The sequence below is a fragment of the Podarcis tiliguerta genome (assembly GCF_965153285.1).
Source record: "Podarcis tiliguerta genome assembly, chromosome: 13".
Taxonomy (NCBI): Eukaryota; Metazoa; Chordata; class Lepidosauria; order Squamata; family Lacertidae; genus Podarcis; species Podarcis tiliguerta.
In genome coordinates, this window is record NC_139546.1 from 39,217,610 (window position 1) to 39,228,297 (window position 10,688).

General features: G+C 45.4%; 2 protein-coding genes across 6 annotated transcripts in view; one reads left to right on the forward strand and one right to left on the reverse strand.

The window, feature by feature from the left end:
* Window positions 1–4,939, reverse strand: part of SETD1A (SET domain containing 1A, histone lysine methyltransferase) — a 32,132-nt gene extending 27,193 nt beyond the window's left edge. For 2 of the 4 annotated variants that reach the window (XM_083409837.1, XM_083409836.1), the window contains exons 1-3: window positions 4,621–4,939; window positions 2,806–2,924; window positions 785–937 (exon numbers count right to left, since the gene is read on the reverse strand). In XM_083409837.1, coding sequence (XP_083265963.1) covers window positions 785–922 — 138 coding nt within the window. In that variant the 5' untranslated portion in view covers window positions 923–937; window positions 2,806–2,924; window positions 4,621–4,939. Of the gene's footprint in view, window positions 1–784; window positions 938–2,805; window positions 2,925–4,558; window positions 4,582–4,610 lie in introns of those variants that run through there. The other 2 variants (XM_083409834.1, XM_083409835.1) reach the window with 2 other exon arrangements.
* The window catches only part of LOC310662829 (pyrin domain-containing protein 1-like), a 742,864-nt gene that overhangs the window by 371,088 nt on the left and 361,088 nt on the right, over window positions 1–10,688 (forward strand). The window lies entirely within an intron of this gene.

Here is a 10,688-nt window from a genome sequence, read left to right on the forward strand (position 1 = left end):
AAACCCAGGTACACCTGGCCTCCTCTACAGTCAAAGCACCCCTCCTCATTCCCACCTTTTGGGAAGGCTGCTACACCTTCAAAAATCCCTCAGTAGGTGCCCCATGAGCCACAGGCATATTTCCTTTCCCTGTTCACCTCTCACACCACTGTTCTCTCAGTAGCCATCAGCACACAAAACCCACCTGCCATGTTTCCTGACAGCACTCTTTATGTTCCATGTTAAAAAACAACCAATGCCAAAAATGGAAATGAACTTATTTAGAACTCCTAAAAGGCAGCTTCAATTCTTCAGAAGCCAACATCAAAATTTTAGGCATCAGCCCTGCTCAGAGATCTGCAAAGCATTCAGATCGCTGCATTCAAATATCCAGTCTCTAGAGCCTCAATGCACAAGGACACAGAAATTTGTACGGAAGCTGGGGTTAGGGACCCTGTGACAACCAGGAGGAGGAGGAGGAGGTGCACAAAACAAGTAATCTAGGGACTGTGTGGCATAGAACTGACCCATCACACAATCTGAGCAACAGTGCCTTGGATTCTGCTGTCCACCCAGAATCAACAGAACACCAAAAAATTAATAATGCACCCACCCCGCACACAGTACACTGACAGAGCAGGAGAAGCAGAGAGTTTTAAAACTTGAGAACACAAATGAAAAAAGTGGGTACTTGGAACGACCAATGGATATCACACAGCAGGAAAGGTAGAACCACCCTCACTTTCTCAGCACAGCTCAAACAAATCCTCCCCAACTCCAGCCAAATAAGAATCTGTCCACTTACATTAGTGCTGAAATGTACTCCATCATAGCGGTAGACCTTGTGCGGGGCCCGCTTGAGCACTGGGTCAACGATGAGCTTGTAGTTTCTCCACTGGAAGTTAGGGGTTTTCTGGAAGTCACCCCCACCTTCCTGATCCATTCTGACTCATTTACCCTAGAGCAGTAGAAACGGAACCAGTGCATTAAATAATATGATTGCTAATATGAGAAAGAGTTAACAATAACAAAGGAGCCCACTCCTGGCCATTTCTGAAGTAGACACCTTTGAACCCAGAATAGTCACCACCAGCAGATGCGCCTGTATATCCCAGAACTAGAAGAGGGTTTAATATTAAACTGCCTGAACAACTGTACCTCTTCTCCATAATCCATTTACTATCGCCAGGGCTATTACTGTATTGCACAAGCTCAGTGACTTGCACAAAGGTATTTGGCTGTCCATTTTACGCTTCCGTACAACACTTCCGAGCACAATTCAAAGTGTTGGTGCTGACCTTTAAAGCCCTAAATGGCCTCAGTCATGTATACCTGAAGGAGCATCTCCACCCCCATCGTCCAGCCCAGACACTGAGGTCCAGCACCGAGGGCCTTCTGGCGGTTCCCTCACTGTGAGAAGCGAAGTTACAGGGAACCAGGCAGAGGGCCTTCTTGGTAGTGGTGCCTGCCTTGTGGAACGCAACTATTTTACTTTTAAAAGACAACTGAAGGCATCCCTGTTTAGGGAGGTTTTTAATGTTTGGTGCTGTACTGTTTTTAATATTTGGTTGGAAGCCACCCAGAGTGGCTGGGGAAACCCAGCCAGATGGGCGGGGTATAAATAATAAATTGTTGTTGTTTTTGTTTATAAAACTTTTATTAAATTGGCCACTTTTAAAGTGAGATGAATTACATACATACTCAGAATTGGGCTTCCTGGATTTGATTTGCAGAGCTTTATTGCAGGAACTGTGAACCTGCTACAGTTCTGCAAGATCGCATGGAACAAAAGCTGTGGTATATAGTGCAGATTTTTTTAAAAAGCAAGCTTCTGTTCCTTGTGATTATAAAGCATCCTTGTTGAGCTGTTTTAGATACCTGCTAAAAATATTTGTGTGTTAGCAATTTTACTTGGACATGTTAACAAGTTACATATACCTGTTTTAACATTTTGCTTTTAAATTTTGTTTTTAAATTTTCAACTTGATACAGATAACAGTTTTAAATTATTTCATTACACTGCTTAGGGATTCTTTGATTAAGTAGTTTATAAATTCTTCTAAAACAATAGCAAAAATACACAAGTATGAAGAAATGCTTGATAGCATGCAGGCAGTCCCTGCTCCAATCTTAGTGAGTTGTCTGAATAAGACATTTTTAGCCTTGCTCCTCCCATGCCTAAAATATGAATAGTAGAATAAACTGTGCAAAATAAGAGAAATGATGTTACTTGTGCAACTGGACCAAATTTGTAGCGGTGTAATGGCCACTAATTACAATAATCTGACAAATAATTTATAGAGGGACCAGTTTAGCTTTTCTTGGAGCAGAAATTTTTTTTAAGCACAGAGCATACCCAGTCCTAGTTTAGAATTGCCACACTGGTGGCAAACAGCTTTGCTAAAATAGGAGCAAGGGGACAAAATTATAATAATTACCCTGTGCAAATTATTTTCACACATATGCCTCCTTTAATAATATACCCCCTGAATGCGCCATAACTGAAATAACTGAGGTTGATGCCTGAAAAGCATCACCTTGATAAATCTCTTGGTCTGATCTCAAATTTATTTTTGCCCCTTTTACATATTTGAAAAATGTTAATTTAATACATTATCCTGTCCTTATTCATATTCAACCTCCTATCGAATATGAAGAATATAATTACCAGAACCACATGCCCTCTCTAAGTATAATGCAAATTTGAGAAGCCCAGCAATTTTAACCTTGCAACGTGCTCATTGCATAAGAACAGAAATATAGATCTCCAAATAAGTTCGGCACAAAGGGAATGCATGAAAGTAAAAGACAGGAATAAAATTGTACCTGTTGTGGATTATCTCGTCTGTGGTCAAGCTATTACAGCTGTGTGTTTTTTCTTCCTTCGCAACAAAGCCTGGTTGGAGTTGGTTCAGTCCATAATGTGAAACAAAACACTTGGGAAACTAGGAAGAAAGTACAAAAAGTGAATGTAAAAAAACAAGCAAATGATGGATACGAATTTGCATAATGAAACATTCTCAGGCAGTAGAATAAAAAGACTTCCTTGGAAGACAGATGGCATGTTAGAATAGGGAATGCTGGGAATCAGGACTCCCAATTCTATCCCCTGGTGACATGTATTCCTCCTTACTTAAGAGGAAAAGTTACTTATGTTCACAAATTAAAAATTAACCAAAATTATGCAACATTGCATTACCCTAAAACTAAAATAAAGCAAGATGAAGCAATCTGAATTCAGATGCCTCCAGCTATAGGAAGATTGCATACTGTAAATTAAATTCTCAAAGTGGGATTACGAAATCCACAGCCCTCCTGTTTTGCTGGGGTCTACCCTCAAAGTCTTCCCCCCTATTCTTCAACTATATCAATAATCATCTTCCTCTGCATATTTGGCTCCTCCCCATCAACAGATTTCCTCATAAAAAGGCTTGCCCTAAGAATTATTTTCCCTGTCTAAGTTTTTGTCATTCTGAGATGTTCTCTGTGCCTCACAGTCTTCACCTCTAATTTCCTTTGCAGTTAAAACATTGCAAGGTTTACCTGTTGTCCCCCCATTTTGAGTAAGCGCTCATTTCAATATTCCTAACTTTCGTATTCCTCCTCTATCCTCTAAAGGCCTTACCTCTAAGCTTTACAATTTATCTCGACCTTTTTCAACTTCTCCCCAAGCCATCCTGAGTTAATTGTTCCCATTTGTCAATGGGAGCGCGCTCTCTCTCTCTACATCCATCAGTTCTCCCATTCTCTCTGCCCATCTTCATCTTTCACAGAGTCATGCAGATATGGAAAATCTATTCCTCACAGACATCTCTGCAACATCGCCCATTTCTACCATCCAGCCAATCGGTGGAGATCTCCCTTCTCCCCCTTCCCCTCTTCAAACCCTGTCAGATCATCCTTCCCTTTCAACCTCACCCTCCATGGACCATTTCAGTCTGCCTTGCTGCTAACGGAACCCCTCAAAACAATTTGATTCTCTCTCACCCCCCCCAAAAAAAACCATCCCTCGTCAGATGTTCTCCTGCTCCTCAAAATGCCCCTTTCCCTATAGGAATTTTCTATTCCTCTTCTATTCTGTAGCATCGGATGCCACCCAAAGGGCCCTTCTTTCCACACCACGCCTCCTCCCGTTGTTTTGGGGAGGCTCGTTTCGCTTCCTAAATGCATGCCTCCAGCGGGGGCGGGGGGAGAAAACTTCAGGCCCTCAGTCAGACCCCCCCACCCCTGCCAATACCCCCTGGGCGCCCAGTCAGCTGGAGGGGGGAGAGGAGGAGAGGCCTTCCTCCCAGGACCCCCTTCTCAGAAAGGCCTCTCCCGCCCCCCCAAAAACACCCATAGTGCCTCGTGCCTCCCCACACAAACTGCCCCCTCCCCAAACCCCTCTCTTCAATTACAACCCCATCTGCCCTTTTGGGGGCTCCTGCCCTCCCTTCAGGTGCCCCGGCCCCGCCCACCCAAGGCGCCCTCCTGCTCCCTCCCCCTCCCGCGCGAGGCCTTCTCCTCCCCCGCCCCCCCCCACAACGCACCCGTCACTCGCGCGCGTTCTCCTCCCCCCCCTCCCCCCGCCGCCCCTCACCAGCGGAGGGGCTCGCGCGCTCCCCTCTCCGCCTCCCGCTCGCTCGCGTCACCTGCTCCTACCCGCTCCTCCTCCTCCTCCCTTCTCTCAGGGGGCGCACGCGCGGCGACGGCGGCCCCCCCTCCTCCTCCTCCCTTCGTCCGGCCTCTCGCGCTCCTTCGCGCGCTGCCTCCCTCTCCCCCCGCGCGAGCGAGCGAGCTCTCTCTTCTTCTCCCTCGCGCTCTCTCTCGGCGTCTCGTGCTGCTCCGCCGCTCTTCTCGCCTCGCGACCTGTGAAGGGAGGACAAGGGGGGGAAAGAAAAGAGGGAAGGGGAAAAGGGTGACAACCCTCTGCCGCTGCCGACAGGGACCAGGGGGCGGGGCCAGAGCGCTCGGGCGAGACTCTCGGGCGAGGCTCTCGCGAGAACCGCTGCTCCTCTCCTCACCACCACCACCACCCCTTCCCTCCTCTCTATGGAGACGGTTTTGCCGGCTCTTCGGCTTCGTCGTCGTCGTGTTGTTGTTTTTTCTGATCTGCGCTTTCGACACTGGGCTGTGAGAGGGGGAGGGAAAGGCAATCAACTGTTCACAGAGTCACGCATTTCACTTCGTTTTCCAGTGCTTCCGTGTTGCTCCGCAGAACATTAGGTTGGTTGGTTTTTTGGTTTTTTAAACCCTTCTCCGGGTTTTGTTTTTATTTTGTGTGTGTGTTTTCTGCGAACGTAGGATGGTGGCGAATCGTTCAATTCGAAATGACAACTAGACTTAAAAGATGGGGAGGGCGAAGATCTAGCCCGCGATTCTTTCCTCGCACATTCGCTGCTGGACCAACCAAATAAAAAGAATTATGCTTATATGGTGGGTGCTTAGTACAGGTTGGGGACCGTGGGATAGAGAGGATTGCTCCGCTGCTGAGAGTTTGCAAGGCGCCCAGACGACCAAAAAAAGGTGGTACCGACGAATCTGCGAAATCTAAAGTCGTCGTAACGGAATGGCAAACTTAGAAATGCGCATGACGCTTTCGCGACAAAGAGCGAAATCGCTGCTATTTAACTCATTTAACAATTGTAATGAAGGTAACAGGGGTTAGCCCAGAAATTCTGAGTCTGCACTATCATTCGGAAAAGGGCCATGTAAATAATTCGGCCCGAATCTACCGAATTGAAATCGCAGCCACCCCAAAAGGTGGTACTGAGCTAACCAGAGTCGACTTCGGTACTTTCGTCCGAAAACGAAATTGTAAAGTCTCTTAGCAGAACACCGTCAGAAAAGCCAGTAAGAGAGTAACTATTCCTCGCATTAATATTCGGCTATTTATTTATTTTTAAATACTGGGGTATTATAGAGTGTTGAATCTGCTCCGGCAAAGAAAAGAAACAGGTTTGTTTGTTTTTTTTATAAAAAAAGCAATGTTTTCAATTCAGGTAATTTTGACACTTTGCAAAATATTTGTTAGAATAGGTGGTGACCATTTTTATTTTTAAGTAGTAGCAAGGGACAGTCCTGTTGCATGTCAAGGATCAAAGGTTTACAATACTCTTCTCTCCTCCGCACCAATAAATTGCTCCTGAATTCAAAATATAAATACAGTATGTGACACCTTGATTGTACATATGCATGCACACACACAGAGTTAATTTTCATTTAGGCTTGCTACATAATGAAGAAACATACATTTTGATTATGTCCCTAAATATAACTATATTTAAAGCCTCTCAGCAATACTTAGCTCAGTTGTTTGCTAGTTCCCTTTTACTCTGCTTTATAGTGTGGTGAAAGACTGGAGAGAGATTACTCCGGTTTTGGATAACTGAGCCCTTTCTTCCATTTTCATATTTTGCAATATTTGAAAATTTCCAGGTGTAAACGTTGGTGAAAACTGTTATTTAAACAAAAACCTAATATTCTAAATTTTGGGATGGAAAATCCCAAATTATTCTGAGATCCACATGATTTGCCATAGTTGAAAGTCTGAAAGTCTGATATGTTGACGTCTGGCAATGTTCAGATATTTAGGTAACATTGCTGCCCCCCCCCCCCCCCACAGTGGTTCAGCCTTACCCATCCACTTCCTGTCAATGTATTTGAATGATTTATCTTCCCATTTTGTTTTGATGGTGGGTAGAATTTTGGCTTATCATCATGTATGCAATGAGTCTGGGAAATGATGTGACATTTCTTGGCTGGGCCAACATCTGTCAAGCAAGGGCCAAGCCAATGACACAGGATATTTTAATTTAATTTAATTATGTAAACAGAGTCTTTTGCATTTATAGTATTTCCTCCCCCCCCCCCCCCAAAAAAAGTGCTGGTTTTTTAAACCCATCCTAAGCCCAAAAGAACAGAGGATAGAAGCTGAAATAATAAAACAATTAAGAGTCACTTAATACAGCAAACTTAAAATGTCTGCTTCAACCTCTTCTGTCTTAAAAAGCAAGCTACAAATGAACTTGACCATGCCAATTCAATGTCCAGATGTGTTTGAAACTCCCAAACCGAGAAAGAATTGTGTATTTATTTGTTTTTGCTTTTTAAAAAAATGTTTCCAGGGTCTTAAAGCTAAAGGCAGACACCCTATTTCGGTCAAAGGTTTCCTTTCCCCCTTTTGAAAGCAGTACAGTATTGAGATGTGGGCAGGACGGGGTTAAAGGAGTAGAGTGTGCTACTTATTTTGTTTTCCACCAGAGGGCACCACATGTTCAGGTCTAAAAATTTAACCTCTGGCTGATCTCTACAAATACATAGGCAGGAACAAGAGGATTAGTGGCAGATTGATTTTGACCCCTGTACCTTTCCACAAAGGTGGTGTGGCTATAACTCCATTGCAGAGCACATGGTTTGCATGTGTAAAGTCCCAGAATCTATCCATGGCAACTCCTGATTCCTGTGTGCCTCTCAGTGTGAAGCAGATCAACTCGGTACTCTTCCAATGTTTTCAGACTGTAATTCCCATCATCCTTGACAATTGGCCGCCATGGCCGAGGCTGAGGAGAGCGATATGCCCAAAGTATCTTGAGGGCCGGGAGTTGACTGTCCCTGCTTATAGCGACTGAAATCCACACATGTCTGAAACCATTTTTCAATGGCAAGAGTCACTATCTAGCCGAGGGGTAGCAAACATGGCACCCATCAGATGTAATTGGACTACAGGGGCCATGGATGCTGGGAATTGTAGTCCACATTGGAAGAACGCCAGATCAGCTACATCCCTTCTGACACTTATTTGCCAGAACGTCCGTTTGCCCACACCCAAACGCAGCAAAGGAGCATGTTTCCAGGCTTTGTTGAATGTCCTTTTCCTCTCCCTAAGGAGTAACCACAGCAAATCCTAACGCACCCAGAGTTCAGAAGGCTGGGGAGACTGTGCTCCACCACCACCACAACCCGTCAGTTGTTCCTGACCACTGTCAATGGTGTTTGGTGTTGATAAACAGCCTCGGCTCAGTATTCCTGAAGGAGCGATTGTTCGGCCCGGACACTGAGGTCCAGCTCCGAGGGCCTTCTGGCAGTTCCCTCCCTGCGAGAAGTGAGGCTACAGGGAACCAGGCAGAGGGCCTTCTCGGTAGTGGCGCCCGCCCTGCGGAACAACCTCCCTTCAGATGTCAAGGAGATAAAGAACTACGTAACTTTTAGAAAACACCTGAAGGCAGTCCTGTATCGGGAAGTTTTTAATGTTTGATGTTTTGTTATGAAGCTGACCCAGCCAGATGGGTGGGGTATAAGTAATTAATCATCATCATCATCATTGACGTTCACTGTCCCAGGATAATGCGGTGAAGATTCTGGGATGGGTGTTTACTTAGGCCTGATACTCCTCTGGCTACATCCACACACGTGAAAGTGTGTACTTTGGAACCTGCATGGAAGCCCAAAGCTTGCCTAGTTTTCTCTTCCAAACCTTGGAGGGTACATAAATAGTGTGTGTGTGTGTGTGTGTGTGTCCCAGCCATCCTGTGTTCTTGCTCCCATCCAGCCTGGAGCATTAATGAGACTCTGTCTCAGCCCACTGTTGCTTTTGACCTTCTCTCTCTGTTTCTCAGGCCTTCTTGGCTTCTTCCCAGCTGGGACCAGGAGTATTCCCAGACAGCGTAAACATTTCACCAACCTGGGAGCACAGCCAGGGTTCGAAAGGGATTATATATATAGTTCAGCTCTTGTCCAGAAGGGAGGGAACGGGAGGGCCTTGCGAGATCAAGAGTTGTCAAAGCCCAGGGGTGGGGGGTGGGAAGAGACAAATGTTCCAAAACAAGGAACGGAATGAGGAGAGGCAAAAGAGAGCCAGCTGTGGAAGCATTTCTGCAGCTTGAAAAGGCACACCAATCCCCAGAGTGCTTTAACAATCAAGCCTTCCTTCCCAAGGGAACTCTGGGAATTCTAGTTCTGAGAAGGGAACGGGAGTCTCCTAGCAACTCTCCACAGCCACAAACTACAGTTTCCATGATACAGTGGTACCTTGGTTTACGAACGTAATCCGTTCCGGAAGTCCGTTCTTAAACCAAAACTGTTCTTAAACTGAGGCGCGCTTTCCCTAATGAGGCCTCCCATCGCCGGTGCCCTTCCACCATTCAGATTCCGTTCTTAGACTGAGGTAAAGTTCCCAAACCAAGACACTATTTCCGATTTTGTGGATTTTGTAAACCAAATCGTTCCTAAACCGGACTGTTCTTAAACCGAGATACCACTGTACTTTGGGGGAAGCCATGATTGTTAAAAGTGGCCTAAAGGTGCTTGGCATGTCTGGTGTGGATGTGTCCTCAGGGCAGGGCTAGGGGGGCCCAGATTCAAATCCCTTCTCCTTGGATGATCTTGGGCCACTCATTCTCGGCCTAGCCCACTTCGCAGGGTTGTTGTGAGGATAAAAGAACCATAGACACTGCCCTGAGTTAGCACCTTGGAAGAAAGAGCAGAATATAAATGCAATAATAAATGTATGCTCTTGCACTCATTTCAAGTACTTAGGTTTTTGGGAACAGTTACTTTCTAGTAGATGGGAAACCTAAGGGCAGCTCTGCTGGTCCAGGCCAGAGGTCCATCTCAACACCGTAATCACATTGCCTACGAGAAGATTGCAAGCAGAACCTGAGCTCAATAGCAACCCTCCTCATCTAGTTCACCCTCCTGCAATGCAAGAATCTTAACACAGTCGCCCATCCAATCTGAAATCATCCTGGCTCCAGCAGCAAAACCCATCATTCGACTCTGGAAAGTACAGTACTTCCTGTTGCCTCTGCTGAGTCTCCACAAATATTCACCTTTGCTGCATCATCCTAGGTTCTCAGACTCTTGAGAGAGAGGGAGAATATCTTTTCTCCATCCATGCAACCACGGCTTCCTCTGAGACACCATCAAGATATGCAGAGGTCCTCAAATCAGTTCCCTACATCCTGTGTTAGATCGGGTGACAGACCGCCAGTGCTCAGCTGCTGGGGAGGTGTTTGGATTGGCAGAATCTCTTGCAGAAGACACAAGGCTATATACACTCAAATGAGCCTCATGAGACCTGCGGGATACTAGACCGGCAGGGTAAATGCCAATCCACACTTGCAGTCTGCAGCAGTGCAAGTTCATTCTGTCAGCTCCACATTCTGCCACCTAATTCTGCTGTTCTGTACAGATCCAAAGTGATTTCTGTAGAAGAGAGTCAAAACGTTAAGAGAAAGGAGAAGTGGGCTGGAACGGCAATGGCAGGAAACATGGGGAAACCATTAACAGATTGGGACATTTTTAAAAAACAAACAAAACCACACAGCATTACACAGCACTTTGAGCAAATAAAAGAAGAACTTAGGTTCAAAAAGAGAAATGGAAAGTCAGACAACCACTGGTTAGCTTAACACATACTTCAAGAAGGCAGCTGAGAGAGGAAACCATATAGCAGCATTTTAAAATTTTGTTGATTTCTTAAGAACAACAGGGGTTGCACACATGCAGTAGGTAAATATTTGGATATGCAGGTATCTGAATTGCACACAGCTCCTGATCAGATATGATTAGACCTGTTTTGAGCATAATGCTAGCATTCACTATGCCAAACAGAAAACTGGCCCAAAAACCATTTGAGCAAATACACAATTGGATAACAAACTCTAAAAACAGAGTCCAGAACCTGCTCCAAGCAAAACTCAGCAGGGAGCATTCCTACCACGGGCGTG